The sequence below is a fragment of the Panicum hallii genome, chromosome 3 (genome assembly GCF_002211085.1).
Source record: "Panicum hallii strain FIL2 chromosome 3, PHallii_v3.1, whole genome shotgun sequence".
Lineage (NCBI taxonomy): Eukaryota > Viridiplantae > Streptophyta > Magnoliopsida > Poales > Poaceae > Panicum > Panicum hallii.
In genome coordinates, this window is record NC_038044.1 from 16,268,396 (window position 1) to 16,291,393 (window position 22,998).

Genomic DNA, 22,998 nt, shown 5'->3' on the forward strand with positions numbered 1-22,998 from the left:
GTGCCGGGCACACCCGAGGATCACATCGCACGGACCAAAATGGAGCTAATTACCCGAGAGGCCGAGAAACATTTTAGCATTTCCCTTCTGCTGACACAGGGCATACCCAGGTTATGTATCATTCACACGAAGTACAGAGGATAGTGGATAGAACACATCCGGAAGCTAACTAAATGCATCAATCACGCATAACTTAAGATAGTGGACAGAACACATCCATAGACCTAGAAAAGTCAAACTAAGATGCATTAGGCAACCATCACTTCTTTTTTATGATGTTCATCACGAAAATTATGATTAGGTGGCAGCATGTTCAAAACATTTTCGACATCGACACCCCATGCCACATAATACAATCAAATTTTAAGGATAAGCAACATTCCCGAGTTTCACTGGCGAAGAGACCAACACCACCATACTAATGACACTGAATGGAAAATATACAGGGGAGAAGCCGAAATGCGGGCGTCGGGTGATTGATGGTGAGTCACAGCACCGGTTGCAGCACTCGTTACTCCCCAGATGATCCTCTTTCAGAGCATTTCCTGAGATTTGCGAACAATGCGCCTAACCTTTTTCTTGAACTCGTCCCTCTTTTCTCTCCAATCCTTCTGCAAGAAAAAAATCAAATGTAAAAAAGAGCAGAGCTCATCTGATAGTTCACTACCCAACAACAGCAGAAGTGCTATGTTCCAATCCTTAGCTCAAGAAGAAAATGATCTCAAATAATATTCACTAGATGAATATGCAGATAATTACTCAAGGAGCGTGTTGAATGACAGATTAATACAATAATGTATTCATCAATCAAAAAATTGACTGTTGCAATTGGAAATCAGATAAGAGGATGATGCTTTTACGTTGCACTGGAAGCATCAGAAAAGAATTAATTTTGCAGTTCCTTTTCTTATGCAAAGAAAGCGAATAATGTCGAGTGCACTTACAGCCGCTTCAATGTTCGCTGGAGACTCATCATTTGGACTAGAGAGCATCGAAATGATGCTCAGAACTATACTTTCAACCTGCATGTTACAAAAGCACAATAAATTAGAAAAGGCAACAAAACTATGGATCATTGTCTGAAGAAAGAAAAGGTCCAACAAAATTACACCTGAACACACACACACTAACCAGAACATCACCAAGACATCCACCCACCCACCCACCCACAAGCAACACACCCAGACACTCAGACACACACCACACAATGCAGGGTTAATTGATTGAGTCTAACAGTATAAACAAAAGGATCACACAGAAAAAACCCTGCCCTGTAGAAGAACAAAGAGCGGGAGAAACATTTATGTGCCTTATAAGAAGCCTACCGTGTGCACTGGTGTCCACCGCTCACTTGCAAGTTCATAGCCATTAGGATCTTCACCAGGTGGATGAAGAATAGAAATGCACACACGCCCATCAGGATAAACTGACAATTCAAAATAACGCATACTCAGAAGACATGATCAAATCATAGACATGAATATCAGTCAGCTAGTGATGAGCTTACCGTTAGGATGCCACATCTCAGAAGTAAACCTCACTGATGGCGGGCTATTGGGATAATTCTGGGGGAAGGTCATTATTGCATTGAAGTAGCCTCCGTCACTGCAAAAATAAAAGTTTACCCTTTTAATTTCATGAAAACCCAGGAACTTTTTTTCTCAAACAAGCAAATTCACAGAAGCACATATAAACCATCAGATAAGAGAGAACAACACATGCACGCGCACTCATACAAAGACACATGGGTGCATGCACACACACGCACACATGTGTGACACACACGCACACGCACGCACGCCCACACGCATGCACGCACACGCCCACACACGCGAGCGCGGACGGATATCTTTATTTTTGAAATTCACACATGCTAGCAGTAGCAAGAATTTTGTTTTATCATTGTTGAGTAAACTGGGAGAAAGGGGTAATGTCTGCAAATTCTATTTGGGCCCTATGTGTTGACCCCTATGTTTGGTTGACAAATAATGATTTCAAAATCTGAAAGAACTTTTTCTTCTCTACAGAGAAGTAGGTACAATATTTTAGCGAACATTCTTTTCCAAAACATATACATAGTTCCTAAGCCTTTTCCAAAGCACCATTATATCTGATGACGAAATCACAAAACATATGTTTGGTGTGTGATCTCAAATTTGACCCCACAAAACCTTGCCAAAAATTTGATAACCAATTTGCCAACCCACGGGTTGCCCAAACATTTGCAAGAAAATAAACTATGGTAGCAAGTGGGTGGAGAATCTTGCCAAAACATAGGAGCCTGCTCAGCCAAATTTGGTCAGCACTATTAGCAAACATCAGCTGCAAAGCAAACAGACTCGTACATCCCAAGATCCAATGAACAATAAAGGGAGGTCAAAAATTCTGATTAATATGGTACTTCCCTGTTTGATATGGTCTAGCAGTGTAATAAAGATACGCACAATTGGTATTCCTTTACAATTACCTCAAGTGTGCATAAGCCTTACTGATCCTACATTCCATCCATGTCTGCACCTGAACTCTAAACAAATCAATTTCTTACTGCATATTGGTAAGCTAACTAAATCTGTTCTATTTTTTACAACAAGATTATCTGCTCCATTCAAGTAAATTACATCTATGCATTTGTCCTGGCATTGCACGAAAACAGCTGAAAGTGAAATAAACATGTACATGTGAAAGCTTCCCACAGTTTAGACCATCGGAAAACTTCCAAATCCTGTGAGCCACATGATCTTAACATGTGGGAAGTAGCTGGATTTATCAGCAAGCGATCTGAATCAGCATCAAAACATGAAATCCGCTCTATTGCACCATAGTCCATCAACACATGCTACGCATGACATCACAACACATAATTCCCACAGTTTAGACCATGGGAAACTAAACAATCACAAACCAGAGGTGAGAATGCACAAGTGATACGGACCGGCATCAAAGCACAGAATCTGCTCGGTTAAACCACAATTCATCAATACGGGCTGCGGATCGACACCGCAACACAGAATCCCCACAGCATACACCATGGAAACCAAACAATTGGAACTGGAGGCGACTACGGATCGGCATCAGAACACAGAATCAGCTTGACTACACCACAATTCATCGATACAGGCTGCAGATCGAGCAAAACGAAATTCTCATAGATATTAGAGGGCAAACCAAACAATCGGAACCGGTGTCAACTACGTGCACCCATCAAGCATGCAATCTATATCCGCTAGGGCAATCGTGCAGTGATTAGAGGGCTGGCAACATTCGAACTCACTATAGGGTGTCAGGCGGGCCGATGATGGTGACCTGCCACTCGAAGACGTTGCTATCGTCCACCAGCCCGGCGGAGAACCCATCCACGGGGTTCTTCGCGAGATCTGCGACAATCAACAAACAAGGCGCAAGAGATCAGGAGCCGATCGCGGCGAATCGGGGCGATAAAGGAGAGAACAGGGGTGCGTTCGGATCCGTACCCTTGAGCTGCTTCTGGAGCAGGAGGCTCGCCTGGCTAGCGGTGCCGGCCATGGGAAGGAAGCAGCGCTCCTCGATCGGATCGGGGCTAGGGTTTTGGCGATGGGGAGCTGTTCGCCGCCCCCGGGAGGAGCTGCTTTATTTCTGGGGGCGAGAGCGGCTTTGGAATCGGGAGGAAGAGGGGAGAACGGAACAGGCTGGACGATTTATAAGAAGCTTGAAGAGAGAGTTCCAGGTTGGTTTGGTTAATAATGACAACCGGGTTAATTTCCGCGGCTAATCACCACGTATTTTAGGTTGTAATTAATATTCACTCGTAAAAAAGTTGCCATTATTAACAACTAATTGTTGCTTCTTTGGTACACCTAAAGCAAATAATAATTCTATGCTGGAATTCTGTTGGATATTTTTTATGCTAATATAAATTGTATTTTAATATAATTTGCGAGCCAAAGTTTAGTGAAGACCGCTTGATATATTTATCTGCAACTAGCAAATATGCTCATAGGTTGCTACGGGAAGCCGAATAAATATATTGATTAATATATAAAAATATATATTATACATCATATATATTTTATAATAATATAGTACGGTTGATGATTTTAATATTTATCTATTTTACTCGTCAGGCGCTAATTTTAAATGGTTTCGAACTCTTAACTCAACATACGGTCATCTTAATTCTGATTAGGACTCCGATTGACAGAACAAGAAACATTTGCTTGCTTTAATAGTAGAGATATAGACAGAGATGTAGAAGAACTTTACTCGCCGTGATACAATCATACTTCATGACTACCCCGCTGCTAGTAGGTCTAGGTGGATGCCAGTAGAGGGCTAAGCTGCTAGCTAAAGTCACTCTAGATCCATCCTGTTGTAGCGTCAACATAGCTGTGTAAACTAACTTACATAATTGTTTTCATGCACGAGAGGATTCTGCATGTCTTTTGTGTTGCCTATATATTTTTGCGATCCAGTTTGATGTCAGGTGAGCTCTAGCTAAACTCACTCTTAATACACTCTGTCACAATTTTAACGTAGCTTAAGAGAGAGGTAATTTTTTTTAGAAATCATAGTCTTTTGAACACGAGGTCTTTAGGTGTGTTAGATCACTATACGTCACTGATAATTCTTTGATTAAACTTTTCTTCCATTCAGTTCGATGCTAATAGAGTACTCCCTCCGTCCTAAATTATTAGTCATTTTGGATTTTCCAGATACATAATTTTTGCTATATATTTACATATATACTTATATCTAGGTGCGTAGTAAATTCTATAAATTTGAAAAAGCTAAAATAACTAATAAATTGGGACGGAAGGAGTACTTGTTAAAATCAATGTGGATCGTGTTGTTGCAATGTCAACACGGAAGGGAGATAGGGAGAGAGATATTTGGTGTAAAACATTTTACATGAGTGCCTTCTGAGTACTTAGACTTATTCCTCTTACTACCCATTGTATGTATGTAAATACTAATCAATTAGCTACGCGGCGGAACCGAGGGAGGGCTGGCAGGGGCCACGGTCTCCTCAACAAAAGAAAAACAATATATAGTATATAATTTGTTGATGAAATTAGATCAAATTTCTATAGGAAATCAATGCAAAACCAAAAGAAAAACTAGTTTGTTTTTGACATACTAGCCTATTTCGTCCTCGAACTTTTAATCGAGAGTTAACTTCATCCCTAAACTTTTAAAATGAACGTTCCAGTCCTCAACCTTCTTTATGCATCTCAATTTAGTCATTTGTTTTAAGTATCTTGCCACATTGACATACCAAGTCAGCACCCAATTATTCCTATTTTTTAGCCGTAACATATATTGGTTCATACATACTTAAATATGACATAACAAAACTTTAACATGTGTCTACATAATTTTTTTTCAAAAAAGAACTTTTGTGCATGTATAATAAATATGTTCGTATCAACTCCCTTCCTTAAAAATTGTACATCATTTTAGTTTTGTCAAGGTAAAACTTTATAATGATCAAATTTATAGAAATGTTGATTTTTTTTTATGAACAATAGTTAACTAGATGTGCAAGGCTTGCTACCATAGCATGCTACGCAGGATGAAAGATTAAATTGAGCCGGATGGAGAAGTCTGAGGATTAAAATGATTGTTTTGAAAGTTTAGAGATATTTCTTCAAAAAGAAATTTAGGGATGAAGATGAGCTTCGGCTGAAATTTTTTTTGACAAAATTAACTATTCCATAAGTTCGTATAGCTCCCCTTTGGTTTTCTCTCCAGTTCCGTCACTGATTAGCCAGTGGTCTTAGGTCTCTAAGATCCTGTTCAACGGCAGCTTAGTGCTAGTTGAAGTCACTTTAGATATATTTTTGTCCTAGCTTTAACGTAACATGGCTTCAGGCGAGAGATAAATTCAGTGCTAACGCCATGCCACATTTTATCCATGGTAATTACTATAATTAAAGAAACTTGCAAAGTTTTTGTAAATTATCCAGGGCAGAAGCCCATTAAACAGCCAAAGCCTTTCCCATTTTCAGCATCCAGATCCGCACATAGAAGCTCCAATGACCTAATAATACATACGCTAGATTAAATTGGAAAATGAATATTTCATGGAATCTTGAGAGTTACACTTGTAGTGAAAGTCTTACTTTCTTTTTTATGATGAAATCAGCTAGAGCTAGAGCTGTTCGTCTTCCCAACGGGAAATCTGCGGATGCATTAACCCGTGTGACGCCCACTTTACAGCGACAAATGAGAGATGCAATAATGGCAAACTCTCATGGATGGAAGAATCGTAATATACCTTTTTCTTCTATACTGATATGCACGAAGACTATTTGCTAGCCTTGCCAAAGTTCAACAGCAGATTTGCAAGAAATGCATGGAATATAAAAAGGGAGCGTACAGTTGCATTCAGTAACCATCCAAAAATAAGGAGGAATATAGGAAATGCATGTATATATGGAGAAATCCCAACAGTAAACGCCATATTTTCTCAGGATTCAAAAAGAACACTGTCATCAGCATAATGAACTCGATAGACCTATGTAAAAAAGGTAAATTACCAAAAGATTGAATCAAACCAGAATGCAAAATAAATAAGTACGACTAAACACATGTACTTTATGGGTGCCGATTCGATCCATAGGGAGTTCATTGGTTCTATCAGCCCATAGAATTCGGGCTTATACTGACCATCCTCCAAATCATAGAATGCACTAGCTTTGCGGTCTTCCGCTTCGCTAGATCCAAAGAACGGCAAGTATATTCTGCTGTGGCACCCAAACTCTTGAGCCGACTTGATAGTTGTATTCTGATTATCTGAAAACAAAACTGCATCATCCAATCGCAACACTTTTTCCCATGACATATGAGATCGGTCAAGCTTGAAAATGTCAATTGGGTTGGCATCATATGGTCTGAAAACTGCAATTAAGTCCCCTTTACATTCAATAAGGTGACCAAATCTATCACCAATATTTCGAATGGGCTCCGGTTTACCAAGGACTCTCCACATCATTTCATTTGGGTTGAACACACCAAGATTCCCATGAATTCCTAAGCAATAGAATCAGGTTGATTAAAACCTACTCCGTTTTGCTGCTTCCTCCGCGCTCCACGCGAAAGAAACGCGTGTCAATCAGCACTAGCGCTAATGCACGCCGATGCACACTCTCCTCTCCACCTAGGGGCACGCCGAAGAAAAAAACACGTGGAGCCCCGTGCTGACATTTATCGTAGTGGTCCATAACTCTTCCTTTCCTTCACCACAGCTCTCTCTCTCTCTCATTGGAAGCGAGAAAGGTGGGACAAGTATATTATAGCCCCACGTGCCAGCGAAAAATAGCAGACGAATTGTGGTGGGTAGACAGAGATGCTGGGCACCAGAGCCTCGTCTCGCACGCCCACTCCCTGACCAGCAGGCCACTCCTCTGCTGCGTTAGCAATTATGACGGTAGCCTGCACTCATCCTCTCTCTCAGCGCACCTCCGTCGTTGAGTGGTGGCCCAAGTCTATCGTGGCCCCGCGTGTAGCTGGCGAACCAAAGGTCTAGAGGGGTGAGGACCAACCAAGTGTCATGTGCCGTGTGCTTCGTCTTGCGAGTCATGGATGCTGCCGCTAGGAGCGAGAAGCCATCCCGGCGCCGTCGTCCTCGCCGCGCTCGGCAGCCATGCCCTCCGTCGAAGCTTCGTCCTGCTGCTCCGGCGCAGAGCTCTTCGTTTAGCTTGGCAGCCATCCCAGCAGAGCCCCCACGTCGTGCGCGCCATGCCGAGCCGCGAGGGCCCCGCTAGCTGCCATCCGGCCTTGCGTGCCCCGCTTCCGCTCCACTGGGCTGCAACCCCATGCGAGCAACATCGCCGGCTGCAGTTTCGTCTAGCCGTCGAGCCACGGGGACCACGCCGCCGGCCGCCACTGCCCCGCCTAGCCACCGAGGAGCGAGGACAGCTAGGCCGGTGCCCTCTCGGCCCCCGCGCTGAGCTGAGTGCCGCCGTCGGGTGAGGCGGAGCGTACTTGGGATCCGCTATGGCAGCACCGGTGCCGCCGATGGGCGCAGCGACCGCGGCCGCGGCAGACAGTATCACGTAGCGTTGCCCCTTGGCCGCCACCTGTGCCTCGTGTCCTTATCTACTCAGCCTGGTTCAGAACCCCCTCGCTCCCTCTCCTAGCCCCAATCCCTAGCCAGATGTTCCATGTTCGAAGCCTACTCCCCGTATCGGTGGTGAGCTTCTTGCCATGACGTCTATTGTTTTTCTTTTTTTATACTTAAAACTTTCGGATTGTTTTGCCTTGGCCTGACACAGAACTGTTCGTACTGTTTCAGGCGTGCTGCCAGTCACAATGGTGTCGGCGATCTCAGACCACGAAAGGGGCTCTCTACGTGCTTCCTTGCATCTGACGTCCGAAACGTACATGTTCTCATTCTCATGTTTCCTGCTTCCTTCGGCTATGCTTTGTGTGCCAATAAAAATCCTCCTTTTGTGAGTAGAGCCAGTCTTGCCTCGGTCTTGGAAATATATTTTTTGATTTAGACTTTTTTCCTTGTGCCAGATGGGAGGGTCGTGAACAGGAGCAGCTGGATTTAAACCTTTTCAGAAAACTCTGAATGTTTTTGAACAGCTGGTTACACAAGAGTGGTAGAGGCACTGCTGTGGATGCGGTACCATCTTTCTTGCAATCTATGCGCTCATTGAGAGCTACCCTAGGTTTTGCTGCTGTTCGAGCAAACAAGCGGAAGCAAACGAGAGAAGACGACGACGGTATAGGTTGTTCTGCTGTGCGACCCTCCTCTGCCTCTCCTCTGATGCCATCGTGCTGCCCCTTCCTACAGCAGGCGTGAAGTAAGAAACTGCTTACACCACCATGCATCTCCAGCCTCCTTTTTTTCTTCTTTTATGTTTCACTTGGTAAATTGTACCTGATGTTATTAGGCTTCATGTTTCTAATGCGCAATTTGCTCCATGTGGTCATGTGAACAATCTACGTAGAAAGATGATTGCCATATACACAATGTCAAGTACTGTTACTTCCTTTTGTTCAAGAATGCAAAACAAGTATGATTTACGCAATACACGAGTATATTTCATTTTATATTATAAAACAAAGAGAGAACTACAAGGATACACTTTTATTTTTCTGTTTCTTCTTCTCAACATGTTTTTCTTAGTACTAAGCAGTGATTGAAGCCATAAAAAAATATATCCTTATTCCCTCTGAATTAGAATTTGAATTATGGACTTATGATGCTTAGGTTTGGATCAGATCAAAACCATGTTACAAATCAGTTTTTTTAATCCCAGGGCTTCATAAAATTAGCCCGCCCTCTACTTTTCTTGCCCAAAGAGGTTATGGTAGGATTGGGTTATGTACAGTTCTACATCCAGATAGAATGTGTGATTACCCATAATACTTAGAAATACTGTTGTATAATGCTTTGACTGAATTTGACTTTGAATGAATTTTAAGTGCAGGCAAATTCAGTCTTAGAAACATATCGATGCATTCTATTTTGCTGCAAATTTAGTCGAGCTTAAATCATAAACATTGGATATAAGCACATCTATGATATTATAATATCTAGCAATGCAGTCCGCAAGTGCAATGCTTATCATCTATTCTTTTTTCCTTTCTCAAAGCCACTTGTTGTAAGTGAGATAAAGCAGAAGGGTCTTTGGCAATCAAATACTTTGGGGAAGGTAGCCTTGGTTGATTTTTGGGCAGGCAATAGCAGTTCTGTTTCTTTTTCGATCTAATTTATTTTTAGGAAGAAGCAATTTGTAATGTTATAATTTTCAGACAAATATAACTTCAATACCATTCATGGTGGAACAATGAGGTTTAGTATATTGTATTTGGTGATTGTGATCCTATTCAATATGAAAAACAACTTTTTTTAGAATTTATATTGTTTGTATTTACTCGAGCATATGATAGAGTGCACATCGTGCGTCGAATGTTCTAGTTCATTATCGAAGAACACTGGATTGCAACGCGACATACGAAGCAGGTCATCACAAAGTAATTCTTTCCTGGTCCATCGGTGTCGGAGGAATTCTCCAGCCGGGTGGCGGAAAGCACCCGTCTAATCCTAGTTAAGGATGGGTTTGGAGGGGACTTAGGAGCGCTCGATCGGCGTGCGGATGAACACAGGAGGGACACAAAGATTTTAGAGTGGTTCGGGCCGCCGGAGCGTAACACCCTACGTCCACTTGGGAATTGTATTGGGTGCGTGAGCCTAAATGGAAGGCAGCATAAGCTTGTGTGTGTGCAACCTCTCTTCTAACGAGTGCACTCTCCCTTTTATAGTTCAAGAGGAGTGCTTACACTGAGCGGGGCCCCGACAGGTGGGCCCGGCCAACAGGAGCTGTTCTATGAGAGGTATGGAGGTCATCTCCTCGAGCTCCTCTCCGTAGTCTTCTCGATCGAGAAGTTGATGTGCGTATCTTTAGCCAGGATATGGCCGTGTACAGCCTTGTCTTGTACAGTGTCCGGCGTCAGCGTTGCATAACAGTGAAGCCGTGCTGTCACTGTTAGGATGGGACCTCCCGTCAGGCGGTGAAGCAGCGCTGACCCGTTGCGTGTGCACTGTTACAGCGCACGCCTTGGCTTTGCCTATTGCAGACCATCATCACGCGCGCAGCGCCGTGACGGGACTGTACACAGTCCGCGCACTGTGCACGGTGATACGACGCGCCGCATTCAGATCAGGCAGGCTTACCGTGGTGTCAGCCTACCTGCCCCGTGTGTCAGTGGCAGGCCGCTCTTTTTGACTTGGGCGCGCCCGGCCCAGCTACCGCATTAAATGCTGGTAGGTGGGTTGGAGACCCACGAAGGGCCTTCAGCCGCAGGCACGTGGCAGGACCAGCCACGCTCCCTCTATAGGACGGCACGTGGTGGCACCGGTCCCCTTCCCCGGGGGGAAGGGAGGTCCGGGTCCTCCGAGGCCGGTTGTAGCAGTCTGGCCCGTGATGGTCCGGCCATCACACGTAGCGGCCCCGGACCCCCTGGGGAGTCCGGGTCCGTGGGGGCAACCCGAGAGCCCTCCTGCCCTCCTGGGTGCGCAGAGGCCCCGGACCTCTTAGAGCTCCGGGTGGGTCCGGAGACCGTGGTCCCAGCTGTCAGGCCCGGGTAATGTGCCTCGTCACCCAGAAGGCGAGGGGGAGATTATGGATTATGAGACGCCAAGGGCCTGGACACCCTAGCAGGAGGTACCCCTGTCTGTATGTACCGACAGAGGCCCCCGGGCCCACCTTGGGTGAGGGATGAACCCGCAGGTGGGCCAAGTCCCAGCTTCGCGCCGGGTGGACAGCTCGTTCCCGCCGGGTAAGGGCATGGATGTCCTTTCGCCCATAGCGGGATCCCCGAGGGGCCCGTCCTCCGCGCGCACCGTGCGCGTCAGACGGTTCAGATTCTTGTCTTATTCGAGCCCGTCCTGCGGCCTGGGCGGTTCGGATTCCGCCTTTTCCCCTTCCCTCCAGTGGTCACACCTTTGACTGGCGGGCCCGGGCCCACCAGTCATAGGGTGCGAGAGGAGGGGCCTGGTGTAGACAACCGTTCGGCTTGTCCTCGGTCGCCGCGGGCGCGAGAAGGCAGCGGCCTTTTGCATAAAAGGTATGCGCCGAAGGGAGCGGCTACCTTTTCGCTCTTGCCAACAACAGACGCCGTAGCGCCCCTTCGTCTCCGCGCCCCTTCTCGTGATCGGTTTCCTTGCGCTCGGCTCCCTTCTCTTCCCTACTCCTTTGCAATCCACTCCCAACAATCACCATGGCTTCGCTTCCTTTCCCGCGCCGCTTCCAGAGCCAGGGTCAGTTGGACGCGGTGCGGCGCCTTCTGGGGTGGACCGCGCCGGCGTACGCCGGGAAGGTCAGCGCCAGCAAGATTCCCCTCCGCGATCTTGCCGTGGGGGAGTTCGTCCTTTTCAATTCGTACATTATGTGCGGGTTAGTTCCTCCGATCTCCTCCTTCTTCCTCCTGCTCCTGGAGGAGTTCGGCCTCCAACTTCATCATCTCACCCCCCACTCCGTCCTCCTCGTGGCGGTCTTCGCCCACTTTATGGAGATGTTCGTGGGGGTGCGCCCCTGCACCACCATCTTTAAGCATTTCTACTCCCTGGTTGGGACCGGGAAGAAGCGCGGCGAGATCGGCGCTTATTACTTCCAGCTCCGGCACGGGATGGCGGGCTCCTACATCGCCGCCTTCTCCAGCTCCAAGTGGGAGGACTGGCGCGAAGGCTGGGTCATCGCGGCAGTCGAGCCCCACGACCGCCTGGAGCTGCCAACAGAGGGTCCCAGAGCGACCGGAGCACATGGAAGACCAGGCCATCGATACCAGCGGAGCTCGACCCGGTGCTGTACCGGATCAAGAAGCTGGCAAGGAGCGGCCTGACTTCCATGATGGTGCTGGGCGACTTCCTGAAGCGGCGGATCGCCCCCCTGCAGCAGCGGTCCCGGATGGCCTACGTGTACACGGGGCTAAACGACTGCTGCAGAATCGCGCGCGGGCCCGGCGGCGACTTCACCAGGGCGGAGCTGGAGGCGGCGATCCGGGCGATGAACGGCGAGGTGTTCGTTCCCGAGTCCCTGGTCCTCCCGAGCGGGGTGAAGGCCCTGTGCGAGGACCAGGCATTGCGGTCTTCTGTCCTGGCGTCGATGCCGACCCTGGACGAGGGTGGCCTGGCGGTCCGGCAGCTGGGAGGAGACCCCAACCGCGGGCTCCAGATCCCTGGCGCCTCTCCGGACCGCCAGCAACGCCCCAGCGAAGGTCCCGGGGAGCCGGGACCCAGAGGTCCGGCTCCCAGCGGAAAAGGGAAGGAGAAGGTGCCGGCGCCAGCGCACCGGGAGAAGGATAATGTGGGTGCTGGCCCGGCCCAAAGGAGCAACGAGGCTCAGGGGGCAGCACCCGCACGGAGCAGCCAAGCCGAAGGGAGCAAATCCCGGAGGCTCCAGCGAGGCGACGGCTCCTTGGTCGGGGAGCCGGTGCCCAAGCGCCAGAAGACGGCGGGAGTGGAGGAGCAGAGCGGAGCTCCACCACCTCCGCCACAACACCGGCGGACGGAGAGGAGTTCGGAGGGAGTGCGACGGCCTCCTCCGAAACAACAGACTCCTCCGCCGCCACCACCAGAACGGCGTCCGGTGACGCCACCACCCCCGCTTGAGGCCAGGTCACAGTCCCCACTGCCGCCACCAGAAGCTCCGATGGCCGGGGACACCCATCAAAAGTTCGGGGGGTCTTCAGCAGGGAGGAAAGTCCCCCCAGCCGCCCTGGGCAGATGGGAGTGGTGCGACTACGCGTAAGCATCCTTCTCATAGCTTTTCATTATCTCTCTTGGCTTCTGGTTCTTAACCATACTGATGGTACGGCAGGCCGCAATCTTCATATGCACCAACTGGGGGATCCGGCCCCCAGCCAGCGTCGGGACCCTCGGCGCCGACCCCAGCAGGTCCCCTGCCAGAGACAGCTCCAGAAGCCCCCGGACCCATGGGCCCGGAGCCGGAGGTCACCACACCGCCGCGACCCGAAGCTGCCCCCCAGGAGGAGGGCACCAGGCCCGCTGCGACGACCGAGGCATCGGCAACAGAGCCGGGCATCGAGGTCGGGCCCTCTCCAGCTGAGCTAGCAGCAGAGGGGACCGCTGCCACGGCGGAGGCTGCAGCGCCAGAGGCAGCGGAGGTGGCTGCACCGGAGGCGACAGGGGTGGCGGCACCGGAGGCAGCAGAGACAGCGGCACCGGAGGTCGACGAAGTTGCCAGCAGCGCCGCCCCACCGGCAGAGGAGGTGGAACCGGAGGTGGTGCTGGGATGGCGCCTCCTCCCAAGCACAGCGGAGATCCCTCTTCCCCGGCTCATAGCCAAATACCACCAAGCTCAGCAGGAGCTGGAGGCTGGCATGCGCCGAGAGTGGGAGAAGCTGGAGGCCGAGCGCCACCGACTCTCCGACTGGGAGGTCCGCCTGGGCGACCGCATCAACTCCGTCTCCGCCCGCTACGCCGAGGAGCGCGCCAAGCTCGCGCAGGGGCGCGAGCTTCTACAGGAGGAGCTGGAGCAAGCTCGCGCCCGGGAGGCGGCGGCGCTCCAACGGGAGAAGGAGGCCAGGCGGCGGGAAACTGAAGCCCTTGAGGGGCTGATCGCCGTGGAGGAGATGAAGGTGGCGTTAGCAGACAGGGAGCGGGTCGCCCGGGAGCTGGCGGCCCAGGCCAGGAAGGCGTCAGCAGCGATCGAGGCGGAGAAGTCCGCCCTCGCAGATTTGGCGGCGGCGGCAGCAAAGAAAGAAGAATGGCTGGCCGCCCGTGAAGCAGAGGAGGTGGCCCGGCTTCAGGAGCTCCAGAAGCGGGAAGAGGCCGTGGAGGAGGAGCTGGCAGCCGGGAACCGGAGGCTCCAGGAACGCGAGGCAGCGCTCCAGGAGAGGGAGGCCAAGGTGGAGGGGCTCCTAGCAGAGCAGCGCGCCGGCACCGACCGGTTAACAAGATGGGTCGGTACGGTGAACCCTCTGCTAGGGGCACTCGGAGCCAACCCCATCTGGGTACCGGAGGCTCCTTCGCCATTTGGCGCCGCACTCCAACTGCTGGACTCCACCGCCAGGCGGCTACTGGACGCGGAGGCCGGGATGCAGGACCTCCTAGAGACAGAGGGGAGAATAGTTGCTCGGGGGATGGCTGAGTACATTCTCACCAGCTTCCGGAGCCATGACCCCTCCATCCAGCTGACTCCTGTCTTGGTCGGACCCCTCCGGGCGTCCGCAGCCACCGCGCGAGAAGGGGTCCAGGAGGCGGTGGACATGGTCGCGGCCCGCCTCCGGCGTCGTCCCGAACCTGCAGAGAGTGGGAGTGCCTCCGGACCACCAGAGGAGTAGTGCTAGTATCTTTTTGTTATTTCTTTTGTAACATAACTTTTGTTATTGTAAGATAGCTTTAAAATGTTGTGCACATTATTAGTAACGCGTTTAAGTATTTGATGTGTCTACTTTTCGCGAAAAACTTAGCTTTTTTCCTGATTGCCGATCTGCAAAGTGCTGTTGGGCACACCGAGGTCCCGTGGCCCCCTGGGAGGTAGTCGCGATAGGTCGGGACTAGCTGCCATAAAACCGAGGTCCTGCACATGACTTAGGATCGACGTTTAGAAGACGTCCCCACGGATCCTCAGTCTGGCTAGCGAAGGCCTCCTAAGTTGCGTAGCAAGCCAGAGCACTAGGACCTGCGTTCGGGGATTAAAAGGGGTCCCGGCCCCCGGGTCCACGGTTCAAGGTACGACGGTACCCACCCTAGGGGGGCAGAGTGTGTAGGCTTAGGGTACGGAACCAGGCTAAGCAGCTAGACAACCCTAGACCCCAGCAAAGGGCGAGCACGTCCCCCTGAAGCCAGTTCCCAGGAGTCCGGTCCTTTCTCTCCCGCGAAACAGAGGTCCGAGGCAGAGACGTAGCGTAGCAACTCAAGGGAGGCTTTAGGCACAACACAGACGTGAAGAACACGTGGGGGGTTAGCGTAACAAGAAGCGAAAAAATATAAAATCGCATAGACTTCAAGGACGCATTTGAGAACAAATTTTCCCTTAATTAATTGGTACAGAAGAGTTGTGCGATGTACGCCAGGGGCCGGGTTTACGAGGGCGGACCTCTACCGCCCTGGTCCGCACGGCAATGCTACCAATTACAAAGGAAAAATTTCCTCTCAACCAGGTCCTAGGGATAGAACTTACGGAGGTGCTCAATGTTCCATGGATTGGGTAGTTGCATTCCATCCTCCGCAGCCAGGCGAACAGATCCGGGTCGGCACACCTTTGTCACCTTGAATGGCCCCTCCCAGCTGGGGGAGAGCTTGTGCATGCCTTCCCGGTTCAGGATTCGCCTTAGGACTAGGTCCCCGACCCGGAGCTCCCTACTTCGCACGAACCGTTGGTGGTAGCGCCGGAGCGCTTGGTTGTACCTTGCATTTCGGACTGCTGCTCGCCATCTGCGCTCGTCGACGAGGTCCACGTCTTGGCGACGCTGCTGTTCCTGCAAATCCTCATCAAAAGCCTGGACTCGGAGAGAGCCCATGATGATCTCCGGGGGAAGGCACGCTTCGGCCCCGTAAACCAGGAAGAAAGGGGTTTCCCCTGTTGCGCGGCTGGGTGTGGTCCGGTTCCCCCATAACACACTCGGAAGCTCTTCAATCCACCTTGCGCCATGCTTCTCAAGATCACAGTAGGTCCGGATCTTGAGTCCTCTGAGGATCTCAGTGTTGGCCCGCTCAACTTGGCCATTGCTCCTGGGGTGAGCCACTGAGGCAAAACAGAGCTGAATACCCATATCCTCACAGTACTCCTGAAAGTATTGGCTCGTGAACTGAGTCCCATTGTCAGTAATGACCCGGTTCGGAACCCCGAACCGGCACACAATTGACCTGAGGAAAGCAATTACCGACGCCTTGGTGATGTTGACCACAGGGGTTGCCTCCGGCCATTTGGTGAACTTGTCAATGGCGACATAGAGGTACCGGTACCCGCCTACTGCTCTGGGGAAAGGTCCCAAGATATCCAACCCCACACGGCAAAGGGCCAAAAGGGAGGGATCATCTGCAGCGCCTGAGCTGGAGTGTGTATCTGCTTTGCGTGGAACTGGCACGCTTTACAGGTCCTTACCAACTCAGCTGCATCCTGGAGTGCTGTCGGCCAGTAAAAGCCATGCCGAAAAACTTTACCAACCAGCGTGCGGGATAAAGAATGACTTCCGCACTCACCTCGATGGATCTCCGCAAGCAAGTCGCGGCCCTCTTCCTAGGTGATGCACCGCATGAGGACGCCGTTGGCGACACGGCGGTAGAGATCCCCTTCTACCACTGTGTATCGCTTAGCCATCCGGACAATGCGCTCAGCAGATGCTTGATCTTCAGGAAGGTAATTATCTTTCAGGTAGTCCCGGACCTTAGAGATCCATGTATCGGGACCTTCCTGAGAAACTGGGCGTGGCTCCCTGAGGTCTTCGGGTCCCTCAAGGGAGCACACGACCCTTAGCGGGCACCACGGATGGAGCGCCGCCGGGACCGCTAGCTTCGAGGTGCTAGTCCGACCCCCATTGCCCAGGTCGGCAGGCTGGGCGGAAGGCTTCAGCAGACGTCTCTGAAAGACGCCCTCAGGCACGGGTGCCTGGGTAGATGCGCTCGCCAAGAGTGCATCAGATGCTGTGTTGCCTTCGCGTGGAACATGTTGCAGTTCCAGCACATCGAAGTCCTTCTCCAGCCTTTTCACATGAATGAGGTAGGCTGCGAGCTGGGGGTTGTTGCAGCAACACTCCCCCCGGACTTGCCTGATGATGAGCTGGGAGTCTCTCCTTTGACTAGGAGCTCCCGGACCCCTAGGGACAGAGCCGCCGTGAGCCCAAAGATTAAGGCCTCATACTCCGCCATGTTGTTGGTGGCCTCAAAATCGAGGTGCACCATGAACTTTAACTGTTCGCCACGTGGGTCGATGAGGACCACGCCAGCCCCGGCCCTCTTGCCGCGGGCGGACCCGTCAAAGAAGAGGGCCCAGTGAGGTCCGGTAAAGACCGGAGCCTTGACCTCCGGACGTGAGGGGTCCGACTCATGGTCCGGACCCCCGGAGGCGCTTGGTGCAGGCGTCCATTCCGCGATGAAGTCTGCAAGGATCTGGCTCTTGATGGCGTGACGCGGCTGAAAGTCGAGCTGGAACCCAGCGAGCTCTGCTGCCCACTTGGCGATGTTGCCTGTGGCGTTGGAGTTGTGGAGGATGCCCCTCAATGGGTAGGCGGTCACCACCACAATCTTGTGGGGCTGAAAGTAGTGGCGGAGCTTACTGGACGCAACAAGTATAGCATAAAGAAGCTTATGCGTCTCAGGATACCTGGCCTTTGCCTCATGAAGGACCTCACTGACGTAGTAGACCGGCTTCTGGACGGTCCTGGCTCTGCCAGGTGGACTAGATCCTTCGGGTCCAGCTGGGCACCCGTCGGCCCCTAGGCTGCTTAGCGCTTCTTCGGGTCGGGACCCGGCCGGATCCTCGGAAGTAGGGCCGGTTACTGGAGTGGTGGAGGCCGGACCTCCCTCTCCAGCAGGGGGGTCCGCGGGGGCCCCCTGCGAGAGAGGCCCGGACCTCTCGGCGACCAGCACCATGTTGATCTGTGGCAGAACCAACCTGAATTATACCGGCTCAAGTACGCGAGTCCAATCCTGAGGGCTCCAACGTGCTTCAAACGGTATAATTCCTTGGCCTGTCGGGTAACGTCCCGATAAACCACCGATACACAGGATCAAATAAGGCTACCTCACACGAAGGTGAGTCCAGAGATACATTCACCATCACATTTTACATCATAGGGAATTACATTACAAGGGTTTCCAAAAGAGGTACGATAATTTAAATTCAGAGAAAAGATTACAAATTGTTAAAAACTATGGTTGTTAGCAGCGGAAAACATACGCGATGATTACCATACGACGTTAAGACGAATGTCATGCTAAGCCCGAGCACGACATCGCTCGATATCACCAGTGCTGGCCGGGGACGGGTCCCATTCCACGGACCAACCTTCTGGGAGAGCACAGGGCCAAGGCAAGGGAAGAGTAGGGTCTTCAAGACATCATCTGCAAAACATATAACTAGCAAGGCTGAGTATACTAATACTCAGCAAGGCTTACCCGGGATTGGGTATACTTAGCTCATAACTAGACTTATGAAAGCTTATAATGGTTCTAGGTTTAGTTTCAGCTGAAAAGCAACAAAGAGTAGATCCTTAATTTCAAGTTTTAGCTTTCAGATTCTAGTTAATTATCCATTCTAAGTAAGCACCTATATCTAAGCAAGCATGGTATAATCTTTGGTCAAACATCATCTTTGATAACCATAATATTGCTCTTGTTACTCTATGTGGAAAAGGGATCAAGCAGTCTCAATCTTCGTGAGAAGCGGACGATTCAGAATCGAATTTTTCAACCTTGCAAGGTAAACCTAACTCACACGCTTGGAACACCAAAGGGTCATTCCAAAGCAACCGTTTGCCTTTCATTCCGACTCGTGGACAGGTCCACCACAAGCGACTGTAGGAACATACGCACATCACCCGTGCAGGACATACGTCTGTAGCGCGACTACAAAACCCGTATTCCTGGTTGCCCTTGCAACACGTATTTCCCCAATCGAACCAAGTAACCAAAAGAAGCAAATACATGTGGTGGGAGGTATGTCCACTCCTCGGTCCGATTGGCTACTAGGCTTACCGCTTACCCATAACTCACGGTATGTGGCTAGTACTTTCAAACACTTAACCCGCACTTCCACACGCTGCGACCTTAACAGATTTATCAACACAGACGGGGTATCACCTCAACCATGATACCGCACAAAACTCCCGTCCGGCATCCTTATAGTGGTAACAGGAATGTAAACATTACAACTCCTATATCGCGCGAGTGACAGGAAATCACCCGACTTTTACCGGCCCTATTAGCGGAGCATCTATCCGTTAAGGACTCGGGAGCATTACATTGGATTCCTAGAATTCATGCATCTAGGGTTTCACTTCAATTCCTAGACTTAATGCAAGATATAATATGGATAGACATAGATTGCAGTGTAAATAAAATAGTGGGATATGTCCGGGGCTTGCCTTTACTGGTGGGACTGAAGTCAGAAATATCAATATCTTCCGAACTTTGGTTCGGGGCTTCAGTTAATTCCTTGGTGACGTTCATCTGGTCTTCAGGAACATCCTCCGTAGACTCCGAGGAGATCTCGTAGGTACCATTGCCGAAGTAATCGTATCTACATGCAATGCGACATTACATTCAAAGCGTGCACATAACACTACCTTACGTCACAATACAATTGCAACCTAGCATTCATATAACACACTATTCACATATTAACCGAAAGATCTGAAACTAAATTTAGATAGAGTTTTAAGAGGACATCTAATTATGATTGGCTATTTGTTGAAGATTGCAACAGAGCCGATTGGAAACAACGAGGGTTTAGCCGATGGAAAGGTGCATCAGGTTCCTAGATGATCGATGAAAGCATCGATTACCTTGGCAGAAGGATGATCCCTCAAGCAATGGTCTTAACTAAGATGTGCTTAAGTGTTATTCTAGGTAACTAAGTGTGGTTATATCGACTCGACTACGTCAGCACAATAATTGAGTGACGTACAGCCGATTGGGGTGTGGTTAAGGGTATATGATCGATAGGTATAAAACCGACCTCTCAGTCGATAAATCGACTGATAGAAGTGTGTGGATAAGGATAGAGAAACTAAGGATCGATTGGCCGTGTGTGACCGATATGGAAAAGCAATCAAAATCGGCTTGGGTCGGCCGATGGCAAGAACCCTAAGATCATGGGTGTCTCTCCGATACATCGTCTCCGTGCAGTCGATGTAGGACGGAACAAAGGACTGTATCGGCAGTAGCCGATACTAGAAAGGTAACAACCGTATCAGCTAACTGATCGACGGTAGAAGCATCGACTGATAGCTGTTACACAGGGACGTCATCAACTCAAGGAAATGGATGCTTAGCAGCTGAACTGATAGCCAACGCTGAAGCATAGCCGTAGAGATGTATAAGTTAAGCAGCAAAAACACATAAACTATTAGGGATCTTTTTACGAGAAGGATCTTAAGGAAACGGCAATCAAGACAAGGATAACATCTTGACGGTAAGGATATGAGTACTAGGGTGATAGGATTAACTAACTGTTACACTTCTCCACTTAAAACATACACCCTATAATTTATATCTCAGCTATAACACATGCATACAATATAAGGTACAAACAAAGCATTCATTCCCTAACATTTGACCTAGACTACACATCAAAGACCTCAACTCAAGATTATAACATAAAACTTGTAGATTTCGACCTAGGGTTTTCAAACAAAACTGATTTTGCATTTTTATGAACTTCCTGCGAAAATCTATGAAATGTAGAAGTTCATCGATTTGAAATACAGCAAGCTTTGGAACTTTTATAAAAGACACCCTAGAACTTCCTAAAACCTAGCAATCAAGTCCCTGGTTCGGGAAAAACAGATAACAGGAAGTTAACGGCGACATTCCGGCAAAGGAATCGCCGGCATTAAAAAGATCTAGCAAAACAGGGCAAACCTTGGGTAGCCTTGGTTATGAAGAGGAACACGCGGAACGTGAATTCCCGCGGTGAACAGGTTTGGCGATAAGAAGAGCTCGACGGTGATGAGATCCCGTGGTTGATGAAGAAGTTCGTCGGGGAGGGTTGCCATGGGTGGAAGAGGGCCGAAAGGGTAATCCCCGTGGTAACTTGTGGTCTTGCTTGGCGATCGACGAGAGAAAAGTGCTGCTGGATGTCGTGGGCTCCTGGGACAAGATGATGGAGCCGAATGGGCTCGCTATGCCAACTCCTCCACGAACCTCCAGGGTCCATCTGCTCACAGGCTAAGCCTTCCTTTGCTTCCGCATCCTTGGCCCTCAACCTGCTCGCGCGTAGCCTGTTGCCTTGCTCGCGTATACGCCAGGGCCATCTCCATATCCTCCACGAGTAACTTGCAATGCCACCTGACTTCGTCTGCTGCCTTCACTTTGACGGCTTCCGACGTTCCCCATGCATGGCTCTACTGCTCCCTGGGCGGGTCCGCCCCAAATCATCACGCTGCATCTCCTCCCGCACTGCGTGCGACTTTCCTGTATATCAATTCGATCACGGCGTCGCCACCCTGTACGTCGTCGCTCTACATAGCTCCTCTTCCTCCTTTTGTTGCTGTATCCGCGCTTACTCTGGTCTTGTCACTTTGCTCCTGCGCACGCCCGAACTGCGTGCATTCTTGGCCCGTGCTACGTCTGCTTACTCCGCCCATCTTCTGCTCGCACGCTGCCATGCCACAGCCGCAGCTCTGCTCACACGCGCGCCATTGCTTCCTCGGGCCACCTGTTCCAGCGCCGCCAATATCTGTGCCCGCTCTGCTCTGCCGCGCACACGCTCGCCCTGCACTCCAGCGCCTGGGGCCACTCACGTCCGTGCCATCCGCTCCCATACGTCACCGCGTGCACGCTCGCGCCGTTCCTGCACAGCGCCCGCGTTCACGAGTCCATACTTCAACGCCACCCGAACCGCCCCCGCGTCGGCTCGTTCCCGCGCGCCTCCGCACCTGCTCGGGCGCCAGGGCCTGTCCGCGCCGTGCGCTCACGCCCAACGCTTGCACTGTCCGCGCACGCGCCCCATACATTCCTGCCCAGCTCCACGTCCGCCGCCAGCACCTCATCTGAGCCGTTCGTGCTCCGTTCACCATCGTGCTCCAGCTCGCGAGCCACCGCGCCACGCCTGCCTCCGCGTGCTGCCGGCCTCACCTGCACGCCACTTGCCTCCACCTGCGCTCCAGCTTCTGCGCCGCCACCAGCGCTCGCACGAGCCGGCCTCCACACACGCCCGCACCCGCCTGGTGCCGCGAGCCGCACACCTCGCCAGCTCGGCCTCCGCTCGAGCCCGCTTGCGCACTGCCCCTGGGTCCGCCCGCGCCGTCGCGTGCCAGGGCCCGCATCGAGCCGCCACCGCCTGGAATCGCTCGCTCGCGCTCAGGCCGAGCCTGCTCCGCACCGCGCCGGCTCCGCTTCCGCGCGCGCCACGCCAGCGCCCCGCCAGCACGCGCCGCTCCCTCCGCTCGGCCGCTGCCGCCTCGGGCCTGCACCGCCTGCTGCGCCGCGCGCTGCTCTCCGCCTGCGCGCCTGGGCCGCGCGTCCGCGCGCCGCCGGCCTGCTGCAGCCGCCCGCGCGCGCCTGGCTCCTGCGGCCGCCGCCCTGGGCCCGCCAGCCCGCCTGCTGCTTGGGCCGCCTGCCTGCGCCGCGCCCGTGAGCCGCTCGCCCAAGCCGCCGCCAGCTCCCGCGATTGGAGAAAGGGGTTAACGGGAAGAGGAACAGAGGAAGAAAGAAGAAGAGAAAAAGTGTTTTACTGCTGCTGCTGGTGGGACAGGATAGGGCAGACGCCAGGGGAGGAGATAAGGCAGAGGGAGAAGAAAGGTTGATGGAATTCCCCAAGGGCTTCTGCATAATTTCTGAAAACTGCAGGGACCTGTTTGTAAAACTTAAAATTTCCC

The 22,998-nt window shown here is 51.1% G+C and overlaps 2 protein-coding genes and 1 long non-coding RNA gene across 3 annotated transcripts; 2 read left to right on the plus strand and 1 right to left on the minus strand.

Moving 5' to 3' along the window:
• Positions 1 to 225: 225 nt before the first annotated feature.
• On the minus strand, positions 226 to 3,663 carry LOC112887712 (ubiquitin-conjugating enzyme E2 7). The gene is made up of 6 exons (XM_025953968.1): positions 3,471 to 3,663; positions 3,272 to 3,374; positions 1,508 to 1,605; positions 1,326 to 1,426; positions 945 to 1,022; positions 226 to 611 (listed from the first exon to the last, which is right to left on the minus strand). The coding sequence occupies exons 1-6, from the start codon at positions 3,520 to 3,522 to the stop codon at positions 534 to 536; spliced, it is 510 nt and encodes a 169-aa protein (XP_025809753.1). The 5' UTR covers positions 3,523 to 3,663; the 3' UTR covers positions 226 to 533.
• A 3,794-nt stretch (positions 3,664 to 7,457) lies between these two features.
• On the plus strand, positions 7,458 to 9,844 carry LOC112886847. Its single transcript, XR_003227444.1, has 3 exons — positions 7,458 to 8,170; positions 8,273 to 8,357; positions 8,500 to 9,844. It is a non-coding gene; the product is annotated as an uncharacterized LOC112886847 (long non-coding RNA).
• Positions 9,845 to 13,425: 3,581 nt separating this feature from the next.
• Positions 13,426 to 14,937, plus strand: LOC112885287 (retinitis pigmentosa 1-like 1 protein). Its single transcript, XM_025950939.1, has 3 exons — positions 13,426 to 13,734; positions 13,846 to 14,247; positions 14,926 to 14,937. The coding sequence occupies exons 1-3, from the start codon at positions 13,426 to 13,428 to the stop codon at positions 14,935 to 14,937; spliced, it is 723 nt and encodes a 240-aa protein (XP_025806724.1).
• Positions 14,938 to 22,998: the final 8,061 nt, after the last annotated feature.